Genomic DNA, 19,858 nt, shown 5'->3' on the forward strand with positions numbered 1-19,858 from the left:
AAAACCTCTCCTGCTTCCTCACCATACAATTCAGCATCAGAAGTATTCAAAAGAACATCTAAACAAGCCTGATGCATTTTGGAAACAAGTCCTGTGGACCGATGTGGTTAAAATAGAACTCTTTGTCCATGTGGAGAAAAAAAAAGGCACAGAATTTCAGGAAAAGAACATCTTGCCAACCTTTAAGCATGGGGTGGACTAATCATGCTTTGGGGTTGTGTTGCAGCCAATGGCACAGGGAACATTTCCTGGGTAGAGGGAAGAATGGATTCAATGAAATTTCAACAAATTCTTGATGCAAGCATAACATCATCTGTAAAAAAGCTGAAGTTGAAAAGTTGATGCTTCTACAAATGGATAATGATCCTAAATACATGTCAAAATCCACAATAGACTACCTCAAAAGGTGCAAGATGAAGGTTTTACAATAGCCTTCACAGTTTCCTGATCTGAACATCATTGAAAATCTGTGTCTAGAACTCAAAACAGCAGTGCATGTAAGATGACTCTCTGTATATATATATTTGTTGTCTACAATATTAAGGAAATGTGTAATCTTTAACCTTAGGCCTTTTAGAGATAATTTCATCTTTATCTTGCTTAACTGTTCACAATAATGGTAATTTTGACTAGGGGTGACCAAACTTTTACATGCCACTGTATATCTATCTATCGCAGAATAGAAGATACTGCTCTGTTGATGTGAGGTCAAATGAAATAGCAGAATTATCAGCAGGAGTAGTGCGTGACAACTCAGTGCTGACAGAGATTGTCACTGAGCAGAAGATATTAGCCCCATTTCAGAAACAAGAAAAGTCCCAGATAAACCCTTAGGTTATGTGCCCACGTTCAGGAAACTGTGCAGAATGTTCCTGAGCAAATCCGGACTATTTTTGCAGGAAATCCGCACGTGTATTTTTCATGTTATTCTCGAGTTTTTTGCACATTTTTTTTGCGGATTTTTTGCGTTTTTTTCCGGAGCTTTCCAATGCAATAATATAGCGGGAAATCCTCAAAAAATCCACAAAATTAACGAACATGCTGCGTTTTTTTCCGCGATGTATTTTTATAGTGGAAAAAACGCAACATGTGCACAAAAATTGCAGAATGCTTAAAAAATGATGTAAGTGTTTCTTAAACAATTTTTCAGCGGAAAACCGCCAAAAACCGCAAAAAAAAAAACGCGAAAAATCCGGAACGTGCACATAGCCTTAAAATAGATCCTGTCAGCATGATTTTGTATTGTAAAGTAAAGTAATGGCTTAATGGTGCTGTAATACTGATTAAATTGATACCTTTGAAGACCGGAGACAGATGGAGGGGCCAGAGAATCACTGAAAGGGAGGAGACGACACATTATACAGTCGGACCCCTGTGCACCGAAATTAGGAGAAATGGTGATTAAAGGGAACCTGTCAGCAGGATTGTGCACAGTAACCTACAGACACTGTCAGGTCGGCACCGTTATACTGATTACAATGATACCTTGGTTGATGAAATCCATCCATCCAATTCTACTGACAGGTTCCCTTTAAAGAAGAACAACAAAGTGGATTTCTTCACCAAAGGTATCAATGTAATCAGTATTACAGCGACATTACAGACATGTCTTTACTTTACAAAAACTTGATTACAGGTTCTCTTTAAAATTTCTGGTTTCAGGATTATTTGGGTTGACCGACAGCACTTTAGCTCAGTAATAAAATTAATCATCAAAAATGCCAATTGCCTAATAATTGTGCACACGGTATATACTGTATATATATACTGTATATATATATATATATACATTTATTTAGTAACTTTCTAACAGACTGCTACTATTCCATTTTTTTCTGGATAAGTGACTGATCCTTTCCAGGCTGGTATATGAAGGTCAGATTGATCTCTGTGAGTTTCAATATATAGCACATAAAGGCATGTATTATCCATTATGTGAGCTGTGAATGGCTTGTTTAGGAATAGATCTCTGGATAACAAGGCAGATACAGTATGTAATAATCTGTGATGCACTGCGAGACCATGGAAATTGTATCTCTGCTGGAGCACAGGCTGGAATACAGAGAGCTGCATGAATGTAATGGTAAAGGAACCACACATATGTCTGTGAAGATTGATTTGTTCAGCTTTTAATGTATTTTCCTCAGCAACATATCATATATATTCAGGTAGAGCTTGGGAAGACATTGTGTCCAGCTGGGAGGCTTCGTGAGGTAATTTCAGATTACTAAATTGATGCTGGGGTTCTGCGGGTATGTACCTTATCATCAATAGATAGTGATGGGAAAGGATGATGTCTCTAGACGGAGAAATGTGAAAAGCGAAGGCTGCGAATGAATAGTACATGACGCTCAGTGCCTTTCATCAGCTGCATGCAGAATGATCCTCCTCCTCCTCGTTCCAGTCTATGTGTAATAAAACAGCCAGCCGGTCACGTGTTTTCTATTCAGCTCGGTCATTGTCTCTTCAGTCTACAGCAATTTCAACAGTTTGTGACCTATTTTTCAGATTCAGGAGAGGGATTAATATAAAGCTTGTATTACAAAATGGTGCATGCTATTTGAGTCTTCATTGTATTACTATACTATATGAGATGAAGACATGGAGAATGAATTGAATACATTGCATCTACTTCTTCAAAACTTAATTTGTGAAGATTTTAAGGACCACTGTAGCTCCAAAACATGGAAGGTATATGAATATTTCCATTGTAGTTTTCCACTCCTGGTTTTGGCTTACAAATACTGATGCAAACACTGGCCATATATTGGCATATAGCAGGCATATGTAAGAGAAATTAAGTTGATGTTATGTTACATTTCTGAGTTGTAGGATAACATTTATCAAAGGAAAGGACAATCTGGCTAACATGAGTTACAGATTCAGGTACTACCTTTGTAGTATGCACTATCTAAGGTCGCTATACACCTTACAGTTGGCTGAATAATGGTTTGGAGGGCAGCTATCTATCCTGACCTCCTTCATAAAAATAGACATTCGGGTGAGCATACACACATTCTTAATAAGTACAGGGGAATAAGCCACTGCCAGACACCTTTGGTTGCTTATATTGCATAACAACAAAGTACCCGGCAGGTGGAAACATAAAATGTCATTACACCCAACATTTGGTGGCAGGGGAGAATTGGCATACCTCCATATGCATACATGGTGGTTAGCCGAACATTTTTAAATATGAGTATTGGGAGAATGTCATATGGTCTGAAGAAACCAAAGTAGAACTGTTTGGTAGAAACAAAACTCGTCGTGTTTGGAGGAGACAGAATGCTGAGTTGCATCCAAAGAACACCATACCTACTGTGAAGCATGAGGGTGGCAACATCATGCTCTGGTCCTGTTTCTCTGCAAAGGGACCAGGACGACTGAGCTGTGTACATGAAAGAATGAATGGGGCCATGTACTGTGAGACTTTGAGTGCAATCCTCTTTCCTTCAGCAAGGGCATTGAAGATGAAGCGTGGATGGGTCTTTCAGCATGATAATAATTCCAAGCACCCCAGCAGGGCAACGAAGGAGTGGCTTTGTAAGAAGCATATGAAGGTCCAGGAGTGGCCTAGCCAGTCTCCAGATCTCAACCCCATAGAAAACCTTTGGAGGGAGTTGAAAGTCCATGTTGCCCAGGGACAGGCCCAAACATCCCTGCTCCAGAGGAGATCTGCATGGAGGAATGAGCCAACATACCACCAACAGTGTGTGCCAACCTTGTGAACACTTTCAGAAAACATTTAACCCCTGTCATTGCCAACAAAGGATATATAAAAAAATATTGAGATGAACTTTTGTTAATGACTAAATAAATATTTTCCACCATAATTTGCAAAATAAATCTTGCCAAATCAGACAAGGTGATTTTCTGGATTTGTTTTCTCATTTTGACTCTCATAGTTGTGGTCTACCTATGATGTCAATTACAGGCCTCTCTCATCTTTTTTAAGTGGGAGAACTTGCACAATTGGTGCCTGACTAAATACTTGCTCACTGCCTATGTAGAGTACAGCAGCTGATGGCAAATCATCATAACTGCTGCACTCTACATAGTTAAGTTGTGAGGTAGCAGCGCAAATGTCAAAGCAGACCTTGGCTGCTTTACTCAGCTTGTGGGATGCCGGTCCAGCACTACCTATTCCCCCCATCGCTCTAAGAAGAATCTTCAGAAGAAGCGGTTAGGGAAGTTGGGAGTAAAATTTTGTACCCCATAAAATTTGGTGCCTAGAGAACGACCATTGTGGCCCCCTATACCATTGATATACACACGCATTGAAACAGTACCCATACCATGTATTTTCCTGAAGCACTTTAGAGGTGTCACATAACATGACCACATCAGACAGTTACAATTGCTAGCCGAAGTTGCTTTGTTATATTACCAGAAAACAAGGAAAGACATTGAACACTCCATGCATCTTCTGGCAATTCTTACATCTCTTTTATGTAATGCTATATAGGACTGCCAGCATTTGTAACTTTAAACCCTAACCTGGGTCTGGCGTACACAATGAGATTCTGATATCAAAAGAAAGTGGATGAAAGTCAAAGCGAGTTTATTTATCAATTGTCGCTGCCAGCAATTCTATTCTTCCAAATATGAAAAAAGGCATAAAAAACATGAAAACACACAATGCTGCTAAAATCAATGATTTCCCCAATGATACGTAATAACACAAATCATTAAAAAAATTAATTAATTGACGCAGCTGGTCTTCATATCACAATGTGCTATCTATCTTACCTATCATACAGAATATTATCACTAGATAATGCACAAACAACATAACAATAGTTACATATCATATTGAGCCTCGCTACTTGCAAACAACAAGCCCCTTCTGGCCATGTGCTTAGTACAGCTCAATTTCGGAATTATTTCCAGAATATTTTAGCTGATGTGAATGTGCTCTCTTTTTTATACAGATAAGTGCTTTTATCACCCTCCATCATCATCATCATCATTACTAGTACTCTATATGCAGAAGGGGCTTTAGCATTCACTTTTTTCACGCACTTTTTAAAGCCAAAGCAAATGTAAAAGTAGCCATAACTGACTACGATTTCCTATAGCCTAACGAACAATTCTCCAATCCTGCGAGAGAACACTGGCTAAACCGTTTACTACACAATAAAAGAAATCAATTTTAATTCAACTGTTGTACAACACGGACCTAATTTATGTTAACAATTGAGAACGATGTTGGCAAAGCTGAAAATATTCACTGGTAAAGTTTGCAAATTTTTTTTTTGTAGATTAATTAAATATTTTATCTCTCACTGAATATTTAAAATCGCGAGGCGAGTTATTCCAAAGTAATTACGCATCATATCATAATACAGACAATCGAAGGGTTAATGTCGCTGTTCTACGTGCAGAATATTACCAGTAGTACTCACCCTTTCTCCGCTTCTCCTTCTCAGTGATCCATACGGTATTTTGAAGAAAAATCTGCGGGCCCTGCCCGGGGTCACGGCTGTCTGGATCACCATCCCTGTATGGGAGCCTGAGTCAGGCTGTTCGCTGGGGCTCTGCACAAAGGCTGGAGAAGCCCTTCCTGTGCAAAAGCTTGTAGACTCCTCCAGATTTCTCATATATCAAATGACGGAGCTGGTTTTACTTTAGAGACCTTTTCTTGAATCAAGATGTGGCTTGTCTGGAGGGTGGGAGGGGGAATAAAAACACAGTGCCTAAAAGCATGTTTTAAGTAGCAAATCTCTGACTTCCTCCAGTTCCCTCTGCATACTTTGCAGTGCAGGACAGCTTGGGATGGAGTAGTGCTTCCAGGGAGCGTGATCCAAAAATGTCAAAGTCACTTCTTCCAGCTACAGATGGTAACCAGGTCACTTGTCTAATCAGAGCTCTAACAGACTTATTCTACATCTGTCATGTGATCCCATGCCTTACACTCCATTGGTTTTCTGGTACAGTAAATCACATGACCATCTGAAAGGAATCTCTTTCGTATCACCATCTGGTGCCGTGATTAAATGCTAAATCCGACATACAGCTTTTTCTTTGGTTCGGGATGTGAAAGAAAAAAAAATCCTCTATATCTATAAATAGGAACACTGCATTACAAAAAAAATACTACCGGTCCAGCTTTTATCATATAGGAGAGTGAGCTAAGTATGGACACTGTTCCTAATATCTGATTAGTTTTATTAATTCTAATATATCAGATGGCCCATAGGTGTAATATCCAGGAGTGACATAAGGCAGCAATGCAGATACACTAATCCTCAATGGGGTTTACAATCTCATTTCTCTCTGAAGATGACACAGACTGATCATACACATTCTAGTTCAGAGGATCTTTCTCTGGCTTTGTGTACATGGCCGTATTTTCGGTCCTACTGTTATTCGGCAATGCAATCCACACTCAGACCATTGTTGGAGTCAGATTTTTTTTCCCGGACTAAGCCGGTTCAAGGAAAAAAATCACCGCAGTTAGATCCAATATTTGGATTGCAATCAGCTATGAAAGTCAATGGGTTGGTGGAAAACATCGGACCTCACTCGGATGACATCGGAGTGCAGTCCAATTTCTACGAACTAATAAAAAGGAGAAGACGGAGAATTTTTTTTCTCCATCTTCTCCTCATCCCAGAGAATTGAATCACAGTATGATCCAACTCAACTCCAATCAGAGTTTCATCAGAATGTGATTAATATAATTGACCCAATTTTCTCGAATGAAAGAATACATGGACGTCTGCACCTGCCCATATGTTGCGTCTTGGCTGCCTAATTTACGATAATATTTTGCACCAAAATAATGGCACACACATGATTAGACTAGTGAGGTTTGAAGAGTGTGAAACACATACTAAGTTGGGTGCATGGCATGTACAGCAGTTTTTTGAGATTTACCAAGTTATATAGATCTCGAATTTGGGCCTAAGGGTCTTACAAGGGGCTCATTTTGATTACTACTATAGAATGAAATAGGAAACAATGTCACACATGTAGCCCTGTCCGAAAGCTGAACTTTTCTAACTAATAGCAGATGATAGGAATCTACAATACTGCCTGCCGCCTGCCTAATTTAAGAAAAGGCTTTAGGAATGAGAAGTGCCCTATTTCATAGTTTGGTAGATTCTGGAATCTACTGAATGAAAAGTTATTGCCATTATCTGTGTTCCTCCACCTTTTCTTTAATAGATTAATGGTAAATATGTCCTCAATTATCACACTGAGAGTACTTGCATTTTTGGCCCTCTGGTACTTTGTTTCATATCCTGTTCCCACAAGCATGTTTTGCATAGGAAACTGATGTCTCTCGAGACTCACGAGCTCGGTTTTCGTTATAAGACTATATTTTGGTGGAAACTATCACGTTTCTTCTTAATGCTTGCCAGAGGAGACCATGCAACGCTACAAAAAATTGACAAAATGCATGTTTACCGTGAGTTGCGTCATATGTAGCCATGCAAAATTCCCACATCTGGCATTGAAATGGTTAAGGTCGCATTAGCCCGATGTGAGAAACCGTTTGGATAAAACAATCATTCCTTGTTCATAAGTGGTTCCATATGTCTGTAGACCCCTCCTCCCCTAAAAAAAGGCAGGAAAAGTTGTAAGCTTTTTTCTTTTTAATGTAGCTTACAAAGCCCCTTTATTGAGATATGGTTTCTTGTTACATTTCTAGACTGTACAGATATCTGAAGAGCATTTTTACTCAGATACTGGTGTACAATGAAATTTCGAGATGTAGTGATTTGTGGATTCAGAGAAAAGAGACCACACACTATGCTGCAGCTTATAGAAAGCAGTACAATATGTCTGTGTGATCTTTTTCCATTCAACCACAAAGACTTGTATGAAACGGATAAAAAAAATCAAGAAGAGATAAAAAAGACGTGATTAAATCTATAGAACATATATCTGTACAATTCTCATTTTAGAATCACAATTTTACACATCACAATGTTCATAAAAGTGCACAAAAGTGTCTAAAGCACAATAAAAATAGCTCAAATCATATATACTGTGCACTGCATTCCAAATTACTATGCAAATTGCAAGTGTCATAAAGATTTTTTTCTTTTTCAAATAAACCCATGGATGGAATTGTGTCTCAGGGTCTTTGGATAACTGAAATCAGTCTCAAACACCTGTGATAATTGGTTTGCCAGATGAGCCCAATTAAAAGAAAACTACTTAAGGCCGGTTTCACACGTCAGTGGCTCCGGTACGTGAGGTGACAGTTTCCTCACGTACCGGAGACACTGACACACGTAGACCCATAAAAATCAATGCATCTGTTCAGATGTCATTGATTTTTTGCGGACCGTGTCTCCGTGTGCCAAACACGGAGACATGTCAGTGTTCGTGGGAGCGCACGTATTACACGGACCCAATAGAGTCAATGGGTCCGTGTAAAACACGGACCTCACACGGACATTCTCCGTCTGGGGTCCGTGTGCGTGCAGGAGACAGCGCTACAGTAAGCGCTGTCCCCCCCACATGGTGCTGAAGCCGCCATTCATATTTTCCCTGCAGCAGCGTTTGCTGCAGAGAAAATATGAATAATAGTGTTTAAAATAAAGATCTATGTGTCCGCCGCCCCCCACCCCCTGTGCGCCCCCCCGCTGGTCAGAAAATACTTACCCGGGTCCCCCGTCGGCTGTCACTGCTTCCTGGTCTGGCCGCGGCTTACTGTATGCGGTCACGTGGGGCCGATCATTTACAATCATGAATAGTCGGCTCCGCCCCTATGGGAGGTGGAGCCACATATTCATGACTGTAAATGATCGGGCCCACGTGACCGCATACACTAGAAGCCGCGGCCAGACCAGGAAGGAGCGACAGCCGACGGGGGACCCGGGTAAGTATTTTCTGACCAGCGGGGGGGCGCACAGGGGGTGGGAGGGCGGCGGACACATAGATCTTTATTTTAAACACTATTATTCATATTTTCTCTGCAGCAAACGCTGCTGCAGGGAACATATGAATCGCGGCTTCAGCATGATGCAGAGTGGGTACCACACGCTCCGTGTGGTACCCACTCGCCATACGGGCGGCACACGTGTGCCGCACGTATGGCCTCCGTGAGTTCCCAGGCACACGGACACGGATAACTCCGGTACCGATTTATTCCGGTACCGGAATTATCTGGACGTGTGGGACAGCCCTAAGAAGGACGTTCCACATTATTAAGTAGGCAACAGGTTTCAGGCAATATTGGAAAGAGAATCCTTTTCTCTCTGCTGACAAAAGCATCAAATAATGCAATCCTTTGGAAAAGGTATGAAAGCATTACTGTAGATGTTTCACTAAAACATAAGCGTGATTGTCATACTGTGAAGAGATACATTGTTGCTGATGCAGAGCACAGACTGTATGCGCTTATAGTCAGCGGGATTCTTGCTTACTCTCTTCTATAGAATGTAAGCTCTTATGGTCAGCAGGATCCTCTCTCTCATATAGGATGTAAGCTCTTATGGTCAGTAGTGTCCTCTCTCTACTGTAGAATGTAAGCTCTTATGGTCAGCAGGATCCTCTCTCTCATATAGGATGTAAGCTCTTATGGTCAGCATGGTGCTCTCTCTACTGTAGAATGTAAGCTCTTATGGTCAGTAGTGTCCTCTCTCTACTGTAGAATGTAAGCTCTTATGGTCAGCAGGATCCTCTCTCTCATATAGGATGTAAGCTCTTATGGTCAGTAGTGTCCTCTCTCTACTGTAGAATGTAAGCTCTTATGGTCAGCAGGATCCTCTCTCTCATATAGGATGTAAGCTCTTATGGTCAGCATGGTGCTTTCTCTACTGTAGAATGTAAGCTCTTATGGTCAGTAGTGTCCTCTCTCTACTGTAGAATGTAAGCTCTTATGGTCATCAGCATCCTCTCTCTCATATAGGATGTAAGCTCTTATGGTCAGTAGTGTCCTCTCTCTACTGTAGAATGTAAGCTCTTATGGTCATCAGCATCCTCTCTCTCCTGTAGGATGTAAGCTCTTATGGTCAACAGGGTCCTCTCTCTACTGTAGAATGTAAGCTCTTATGGTCAGTAGTGTCCTCTCTCTCCTGTAGAATGTAAGCTCTTATGGTCAGCATGGTGCTTTCTCTACTGTAGAATGTAAGCTCTTATGGTCAGTAGTGTCCTCTCTCTACTGTAGAATGTAAGCTCTTATGGTCATCAGCATCCTCTCTCTCATATAGGATGTAAGCTCTTATGGTCAGTAGTGTCCTCTCTCTACTGTAGAATGTAAGCTCTTATGGTCATCAGCATCCTCTCTCTCCTGTAGGATGTAAGCTCTTATGGTCAACAGGGTCCTCTCTCTACTGTAGAATGTAAGCTCTTATGGTCAGTAGTGTCCTCTCTCTCCTGTAGAATGTAAGCTCTTATGGTCAGCATGGTGCTCTCTCTCCTGTAGAATGTAAGCTCTTATGGTCAGCAGGATCCTCTCTCTCCTGTAGAATGTAAGCTCTTATGGTCATCAGCATCCTCTCTCTCATATAGGATGTAAGCTCTTATGGTCAGTAGTGTCTTCTCTCCTGTAGAATGTAAGATCTTATGGTCAGCATGGTCCCCTCTCTCTCTCTCATGTAGAATGTAAGCTCTTATACTCAGCAGGGTCCTCTCTCTCCTGTAGAATGTAAGCTCTTATGGTCAGCAGGGTCTTCTCTCTCCTGTAGAATGTAAGATCTTATGTTCAGTATGGTGCTCTCTCTCTCCTGTAGAATGTAAGCTCTTATGGTCAGCAGGATCCTCTCTCTCCTATAGAATGAAAGCTCTTATGGTCAGCAGGGTCCTTTCCTGTAGAATGTAACCTCTTATGGTCAGCAGGGTCCTCTCTCTCCTGTAGAATGTAAGCTCGTATTGTCAGCAGGGCCCTCTCTCTATTGTAGAATGTACGCTCTTATCGTCAGCAGGGTCCTCTCTCTCCTGTAGAATGTAAGCTCTTATGTCAGCAGGGTCCTCTCTCTCCTGTAGAATGTAACCTCTCATGGTCAGCATGACTCAGCAGGGTCCTCTCTCTCCTGTAGAATGTAAGCTCTTATGGTCAGCAGGATCCTCTCTCTCCTGTAGAATGTAAGCTCTTATGGTCATCAGCATCCTCTCTCTCATATAGGATGTAAGCTCTTATGGTCAGTAGTGTCTTCTCTCCTGTAGAATGTAAGCTCTTATGGTCAGCAGGGTCCTCTCTCCTGTAGAATGTAAACTCTTATGGTCAGCAGGCTCCTCTCTCTCCTATAGAATGTAAGCTCTTATGGTCAGCAGGGTCCTCTCTCTCATATAGAGTGTAAACTCTTATGGTCAGCTGGGTCCTCTCTCTCCTGTAGAATGTAAACTCTTATGGTCAGCAGGATCCTCTCTCTCCTGTAGAATGCAAGCGCTTATGGTCAGCAGGGTCCTTTCTCTCCTGTAGAATGTAAGCTCTTATGGTCAGCAGGGTCCTTTCTCTCCTGTAGAATGTAAGCTCTTATGGTCAGCAGGGTCCTTTCCTGTAGAATGTAAACTCTTATGGTCAGCAGGCTCCTCTCTCTCCTATAGAATGTAAACTCTTATGGTCAGCAGGCTCCTCTCTCTCCTATAGAATGTAAGCTCTTATGGTCAGCAGGGTCCTTTCTCTCCTGTAGAATGTAAGCTCTTATGGTCAGCAGGGTCCTTTCTCTCCTGTAGAATGTAAGCTCTTATGTCAGCAGGGTCATTTCCTGTAGAATGTAAACTCTTATGGTCAGCAGGCTCCTCTCTCTCCTATAGAATGTAAACTCTTATGGTCAGCAGGCTCCTCTCTCTCCTATAGAATGTAAGCTCTTATGGTCAGCAGGGTCCTTTCTCTCCTGTAGAATGTAAGCTCTTATGGTCAGCAGGGTCCTTTCCTGTAGAATGTAAGCTCTTATGGTCAGCAGGGTCCTTTCCTGTAGAATGTAAGCTCTTATGGTCAGCAGTGTCCTTTCCTGTAGAATGTAAACTCTTATGGTCAGCAGGCTCCTCTCTCTCCTATAGAATGTAAACTCTTATGGTCAGCAGGGTCCTCTCTCTCCTATAGAATGTAAACTCTTATGGTCAGCAGGCTCCTCTCTCTCCTATAGAATGTAAGCTCTTATGGTCAGCAGGGTCCTCTCTCTCCTGTAGAATGTAAGCTCTTATGGTCAGCAGGGTCCTCTCTCTCCTGTAGAATGTAACCTCTTATGGTCAGCAGGGTCCTCTCTCTCCTGTAGAATGTAAGCTCTTATGGTCAGCAGGATCCTCTCTCTCCTGTAGAATGTAAGCTCTTATGGTCATCAGCATCCTCTCTCTCATATAGGATGTAAGCTCTTATGGTCAGTAGTGTCTTCTCTCCTGTAGAATGTAAGGTCTTATGGTCAGCAGGGTCCTCTCTCTCTACTGTAGAATGTAAGCTCTTATGGTCAGCAGGGTCCTCTCTCCTGTAGAATGTAAACTCTTATGGTCAGCAGGCTCCTCTCTCTCCTATAGAATGTAAGCTCTTATGGTCAGCAGGGTCCTCTCTCTCATATAGAGTGTAAACTCTTATCGTCAGCTGGGTCCTCTCTCTCCTGTAGAATGTAAACTCTTATGGTCAGCAGGCTCCTCTCTCTCCTATAGAATGTAAGCTCTTATGGTCAGCAGGGTCCTTTCTCTCCTGTAGAATGTAAGCTCTTATGGTCAGCAGGGTCCTTTCTCTCCTGTAGAATGTAAGCTCTTATGGTCAGCAGGCTCCTCTCTCTCCTGTAGAATGTAAGCTCTTATGGTCAGCAGGGTCCTTTCCTGTAGAATGTAAGCTCTTATGGTCAGCAGGGTCCTTTCCTGTAGAATGTAAGCTCTTATGGTCAGCAGTGTCCTTTCCTGTAGAATGTAAACTCTTATGGTCAGCAGGCTCCTCTCTCTCCTATAGAATGTAAACTCTTATGGTCAGCAGGGTCCTCTCTCTCCTATAGAATGTAAGCTCTTATGGTCAGCAGGGTCCTCTCTCTCCTATAGAATGTAAACTCTTATGGTCAGCAGGGTCCTCTCTCTCCTATAGAATGTAAGCTCTTATGGTCAGCAGGGTCCTTTCTGTCCTGTAGAATGTAAGCTCTTATGGTCAGCAGGGTCCTCTCTCTCCTGTAGAATGTAAGCTCTTATGGTCAGCAGGGTCCTTTCCTGTAGAATGTAAACTCTTATGGTCAGCAGGCTCCTCTCTCTCCTATAGAATGTAAGCTCTTATGGTCAGCAGGGTCCTCTCTCTCCTGTAGAATGTAAGCTCTTATGGTCAGCAGGGTCCTCTCTCTCCTGTAGAATGTAAGCTTTTATGGTCAGCAGGCTCCTCTCTCTCCTATAGAATGTAAGCTCTTATGGTCAGCAGGGTCCTCTCTCTCCTATAGAATGTAATCTCTTATGGTCAGCAGGCTCCTCTCTCTCCTATAGAATGTAAGCTCTTATGGTCAGCAGGCTCCTCTCTCTCCTATAGAATGTAAGCTCTTATGGTCAGCAGGGTCCTCTCTCTCCTGTAGAATGTAAGCTCTTATGGTCAGCAGGGTCCTCCCTCTCCTGTAGAATGTAAGCTCTTATGCTCAGTTTTAACAGCCAGCAGGGATCCTCTCCCTCACACTCTCTCATGTAAAGTATAAACTCAGTGAGTTTCTTTCTCACTCCTCTCTGACCCATTTATATTTTCTGAGCAATTAAAAGCTTTATAGTTTGGAGATTCATGCAAATGTATTAGCTGCAATTCAAATTTTGGGAAACAACTCAAATTTGAAATAGTCTGCTCAGCTCTATTGGAAATGTACGGTAATTTTTTTGATGCCCTCATGGACTCCAAACCGAAATGTGTGAAATAAGAACCAACAGACAACAATACAATTTGGCAATTCTGGAACTGATTCGGTTAACTAATGGCTGACGTTGTTGCTGTAGTGATCGTTTTGCAAGCTACAGTTTTTGGAATTTTTTGCAGTCTGCCATATGTACATGTTACTATTTCTATGGATGAGAACATCAATGGGTTGTCAGGTCTACTGGTGAAAATCGACTAGGTTGTATACATTTTACTTACAGTGACAGTGGAAAATGTATATTATGTGTCCAACTGTCCATTATTAATAATAGTATATGAAATCCTGAATGTACTTGTTTTCAGTTTCTATTTTGCTGTGGTCCACCACGGTGTGAAAGTGATGAAGTGCTTTTTTCTGAGTTACATGATACTAGTTGAGGTCACCCATAATGTTCCCACATAATGGCACACACCTGGTAAAATAAAACATAGAGGCCAGAGGCAGTGATTTCTTACTAACACACCAAGCTCAATCTAAAAAATGATTAACACATGCTGAGAGATAACCACGTAGCGACTGGAGGAGTCAATCTGATCCCATCATGAATTATTTAAGATGAACAAACAAGTTGAAACCAAACTATTACATTGCTATCTGATTTACTTTTTGTACCTGATTGTACTCTGGAAGTGTACATAACTTGGGGTAGGAAAGTACAGTTGAGGACACTAGCCTCACAAAGACAATATTGAAATTTGAAGGACACTCCTTATTGTGCCACCAATTATTGTTGGATGGCTGTTCTTTACTGGCATTCACTTTGGTTGTGCACTCTAAATTTAGATTTGGTTTGTACACTGTTCTCCATCTATATCCTTGCTAGAATCAAATTTGCCCTTCAGACTTTAGAGTAATTTATTTAATAAATTGAACATTTTGCTTCTTGGCTGTCTTGAGCCAAAACTTGTAACATTTTAGGTTGTGAAAAAGGCCTATATTAAACACAGGAGGTGCTTATTAGGAGGGGCATAGCCTATAATGGCCTGACAAAATTACTATCATTTATGTCACAAATTGGCAAAAATTATAGGAACATTCCTTGTCCGCTGGTATAGTATTGATTTTTTTTTGGGCATATGGACAGGTAAAAGATGAAACTAATTTATTTAGAGTCCTCTGTCTTTTAATAAATCTGTTGCCTTTTACACCAATGGATTTTTGATTATGACAGGCCTATGAAAAGCCAGTGTAAGGAGATGTTCCCGATTGTGTCAGGAATTGCATTAGCGCCTTTTTAGTGGGCACATGCCATACAAAGCTCACTCCATGGATGGTGATGGGATGCAATGGCATAGTACTAGGGCATTGAATACCTCTGCATGGGTACACGCACACTTTAAGTACTTTCTACGGATCTCTTGGCCGAAAAAACGCTGCATTAAAAAAAGCATGAAAAACGTTGCAAAAATTCAACGTGTGAACATGCCTTATGGCAGATTTTCCAAGTAACAAACCAAATAACTTTATTTCAAAGTTTTCCAATTTTAAAATCATTGTACGCATCAATTTTGTAGTTAGCAGCTATTTCAGGAATGTGATCAGCTGTACATAACATAAGGACAGTGACAGTAACAATGTTCTGGAATATGAAGAGAAATAAGCTATGCAGCTGAAATATTATAGGAATAATGGTAAGTCCACAGTCAGGAGCTGTTTGACAGCATCCCACCTGATTAACATTCAGCTGGCGCCAAGCGTGAGTTGTTTTTCTTAATTCTCGTATATTAAGCAGAGCTTGCCTAGAGGTATTGCCATGAATTCAGCGCTGCTAGACTCTTGCAACACCTGTCATAGGATCTTGATAATGCAGAGTGCGATCATGTATCTGCAATGAATGTAATTATTATTTATGGGGCAGGAATTTGTGAACCCCACACCTACTTTTTGACTGCCTGTACATAGAACTTAGGTCACTATGTCATACCAAATAACAAGTGCAATAACAATAACAACCAATATTACCAGAATCCCTAAGGAAAATGCCACGGTGTAAGTGCGAACAGAGCCTTACTTTATTTCTCTGCCTTAAAGATTACTTCTAACTTCACAGAAAAACAATTATAGGGCAGAAGTGTGCAAGGTAATCGGTTCTCTAACCCGTATCTTACTTTGTTTCTAAATGGCAGCACCGATCGCCCACTGTACGTGCCGTGGGCTGGTCACTCATACAGTATGACAGTCTACTAGGATTCTGTATAGAGTTAGAGGAAAATATTGGGAACATTCCAGCTCCTAAAATTTCAAAAAATTTTTTTTTTTTTAAACTTGAATCCACAGCACAGAGCAACGCGTTTTGAACACATGCAGCCGCAGAGCTCTGACAAAGAACCCCTGCGCGAGTTCGAAACACTCTCTACTGTGGATTCAACTTTTTTTTAATAAAATTTGTAATTAAACACTGGAATTGTAGGAGCTGGAATTTTCCTGTTTTTTCCTGTTAGCACATGTGTTGTCACACGGTTTCTCTGCTCCTGCATGCCATGGACTGAGGAGGTGAGCTGGTTTCTGAACTTCTTTTTCTCTCTTAGTTACAGAGCCAGTGCCGTAGAATGACCGGACAGTCAACAGTGCTGCCTGCAGTACTGGAGATGAGAGCCTAGATGACCGACGAGGATGCTTTGTCTCATAGATATGAGCAGTCTACAGCATGGACAGTATCCGGTTCGTGCTACTATATAAATGAAACATTTTGTTATACACGTTTTTTAGAAAAGCGATCAATGTGAAGACTCCTGCACTGCAATCAGTTTCTATGTATTCGAGGTATACTTAAAGTGGTTTAGAAGTTTTCTACAAACATGAAGTGCATTAGTTGTTCTGCTAATCCCTACCCATACCTTTGTGTTAAAAGGAACCTGACAGCAGATACGTGCTGCCCGATCCACGTACAGCATTTATCAGGCACTGGCTGTGTGATTTCAGCCAGGTATGTGTGACTGTGAAACACTGCAGCATTTCAGAGAACAACATACCTTAAAAGCTGCCAGGGACCAAGACGCATGGGAGACTAGCGCATATATAGGTAGAGACTTGTAAACCCAGGAGAGCGGGTGAGGAGAAGCCGTCAGGTAACCATCTATCTGACTAGCTGTCCAGTGGCTTTTCTCTGAAATGCCGCAGTGTTTCAGAGTCAAACAGACTTGACTGGAATCATACAGCCAGTGGTGGATACATGCTGCCCCTGGTTCAGGAAGCATGTATCAGCTGCCAGAATCCCTTAAAGGGAATCTGTCACCTCATTTTTCTGCTATGACCTGCAGCCACCGCCATTAGGGGTTTATCTACAGCATTCTGGAATGCTGTAGATAAGCCTCCAATGTAACCTGAAAGATAAGAAAAACAAGTTACATTATACTCACCCAGGGGCGGTCCCGGTTCGGGTCCGATGGGCGTCGCAGGTCCGGGTCCAGCGCCTCCCATCTTTATACGATGACGTCCTCTTCTTCGCTTCCTGCCATGGCTCCTGCGCAGGCGTACTGATTTGCCCTGTTGAGGGCAGCATAAATACTGCAGTGCGCAGGCGCTGGGCCTCTCTGACCTTTCCCGACGCCTGCGCACTGCAGTACTTTGCCCTGCCCTCAACAGGGCAGAGAATTACGCCTGTGCAGGAGCCACGACAGAAGCAAGGAAGAGGACGACATTGTATGAAGATGGGAGGCCCCGGACCGGGACCGCACCGGACCGCCCCTGGGTGAGTATAATCTAACTTGTTTTTCTTATCTTTCAGGTTACATTGGGGCTTATCTACAGCATTACAAAATGCTATAGATAAGCCCCTAATGGCGGTGGTTGCAGTTTATAGCGGCAAAATGAGGTGACAGATTCCCTTTAACTATATACAGATCTTCCACACAGCAGTTTTAGCTGTTACTGTGCCTGACTGTGACATTTTGGGAGACAGGTTGTCACTGATGCTGTTGTTTCCCATACAAAATTGATTTTTCAATGTCACAGCAAGGTGCAATTACCCAGATAACTCCTCATACTGATGTAGCAGCCTTCGTGCAGATGGCAGTGGCGTGCAATGCCAATAACATAGTGGGGTTGCCCATTCAGGTTGAATGGGAATGGCTGGACTGCGCAATAACAAGACTGGGGACTGCGCAAAAGCAAAGGACTGTGCAGAGCAGGTCTTAGCAGTCAGTCTATCATGTTGGCTATTACTACATCGGTATTTCAGCCTCCAGGACCTTTGTGACTGTCATACTGTGGGAAATATAGTAGTTTACTGAAGCCACACGGGAATTTGTAAGGCCTTAAAGGAGTTCTGCCTTCATATTTCACAATAAAAACTAACCTGAACACATGAAAAGATTATTATCAGGCTGGAAAATTGTCCAAATGGATTATAGACACATTCTCATATGGGAGATCAAGCTAATATGTTTTCAGTTTGTATTGTGAAAACTAGTGTCAGATTCTTTTTACTGGGTTAAAGGGAATCTGTCAGCAGGTGTTTCTCCCTCATCTGCGAGCAGCGTGATATAGGCAAAGAGACCCTGAATTCAACAATCTATCACTTAGATTACTGGGTGAAGCAGTTCTGACACAATCAGAGCTTTTACATTTGGCAATGAAGCAGAGCTGAGGAAGCTAACCCCGCCCACACCAGGCTTTATATACAATGTCTATAGACAGTGAGGCGCATATCACAGGAGGGGTGTGTCAGACCAGGATTCACAGCTGCGTGTGCCAGCAATGATAAGCTCAAAACAGTCATTGCAAGCAAGCAAAACCACAGAGCTTGAAAAGAGAGGCATTACTGAAATCAGTGTTTTAACCCCTGCCTCATGCTGTTTACAAACTATATAGCAAATACCTGCTGACAGATTCCCTTTAAGCACTCAAAGTAACAAAAGGTAATTCTTTCTGTGGCTGTCTACACATTTAGGTAATTTTGACCAAGGGTGCCCAAACTTTTACATACCACTGGAAAACACCAAGCGTAAAATCAACTTTAAACCCCCCTTCCCATATAATCTCATATACAAAGTTAAACAGTAGGTATATATAGTGGAATTTAGCGGAGTCTGGCATTTAGCTGTGCTCCCACAACCTGCTGACTTATAAAAACAGCACAAACTACTTGATGAGTGGAAAGCTATGACATGACGCTATATTAGACACAGCCACAATGGAAGAAAGGTCATATAAATTGTCAGCTGAGCTTAGCCCATTCATCAGCTCTTTTTCACTACAACTTTCATTGGTGCAGTTTTCTATTCATCTGCATACATTGTTCCCTGCACATTCTTTTTATTGATCTGTGTAGTATTCCCTTCTCTTGTGTTATATTATTGCCCTATTGTCCTTCACTCATAGTTCTGTATTGCCCTGGCTAGACAGTCATATGGATTATCCTAGGAAATAATACAGACAGAAAATCAGGGTATAGAGAGAACTGATTGTAAACTCAGCGAAACTAATGAAACCTCGACATTACAGGTTTAATTGACCATAATGTAATTGGTGCTGTCAACCCTGAATTGTAGGATTTTACAATTGTTTTACACACTTATTAATAAAGCCACATTTTATTTTCCTGTCATTCTTAAAAATAACTCTTTAGCCTTTACTTTTAAACATTAATGTACAGATAGATGAAGGGTCGGATTGGCCCATCGGAGAACCAGAGGATTCTCCTCTGGGCCCAGGCACTGACATCTGCAGGTATACAGGGCCGGCAGCTGCCTAGGGCCCCCGCTGCCCCAGGGGCCCCTAGCTAGTGGCGTGTCGCTAATAGCGGCATACTACGCAGCTGCTATGGGGCCCATGAATCAGGGGGGCCTGCCCGGCACCAGCGGTGGAATAGAGGGTGACAGGAGTCAGGAGCCGACTGCTATGGCTAAAGCCTGTGCCCACAGCTAAACAGAAATGAATATTCACACCTCTCCACACCAGGCAGACAACAGTGCAGCTGCTGAGACCAGAGCAGAGGCGGGATCAGCGGGGGAACGAGGAGGAGAGGTGAGTATTCTGTTTTGTTTTTTTATAGATATATATCAGTGAGTACTGATGGGCATAGTACTATGGAGAAGGCTACATTATATTCTATGGAGGGGGGTCTGCATTATACCCTATGA

At 42.0% G+C, this 19,858-nt stretch overlaps 1 protein-coding gene across 5 annotated transcripts in view; it reads right to left on the reverse strand.

Moving 5' to 3' along the window:
- Positions 1-19,858, reverse strand: part of FRMD4A (FERM domain containing 4A) — a 584,036-nt gene that overhangs the window by 378,373 nt on the left and 185,805 nt on the right. The window contains exon 1 of one of the 5 annotated variants that reach the window (XM_077264622.1): positions 5,406-5,816. The exons of 3 other annotated variants lie outside the window; for them this stretch is intronic. In XM_077264622.1, coding sequence (XP_077120737.1) covers positions 5,406-5,600 — 195 coding nt within the window. In that variant the 5' untranslated portion in view covers positions 5,601-5,816. Of the gene's footprint in view, positions 1-5,405; positions 5,817-19,858 lie in introns of those variants that run through there. One more of the 5 variants, XM_077264621.1, reaches the window with a different exon arrangement.

Source organism: Ranitomeya variabilis, chromosome 5 (genome assembly GCF_051348905.1).
Source record: "Ranitomeya variabilis isolate aRanVar5 chromosome 5, aRanVar5.hap1, whole genome shotgun sequence".
Classification (NCBI taxonomy): Eukaryota; Metazoa; Chordata; class Amphibia; order Anura; family Dendrobatidae; genus Ranitomeya; species Ranitomeya variabilis.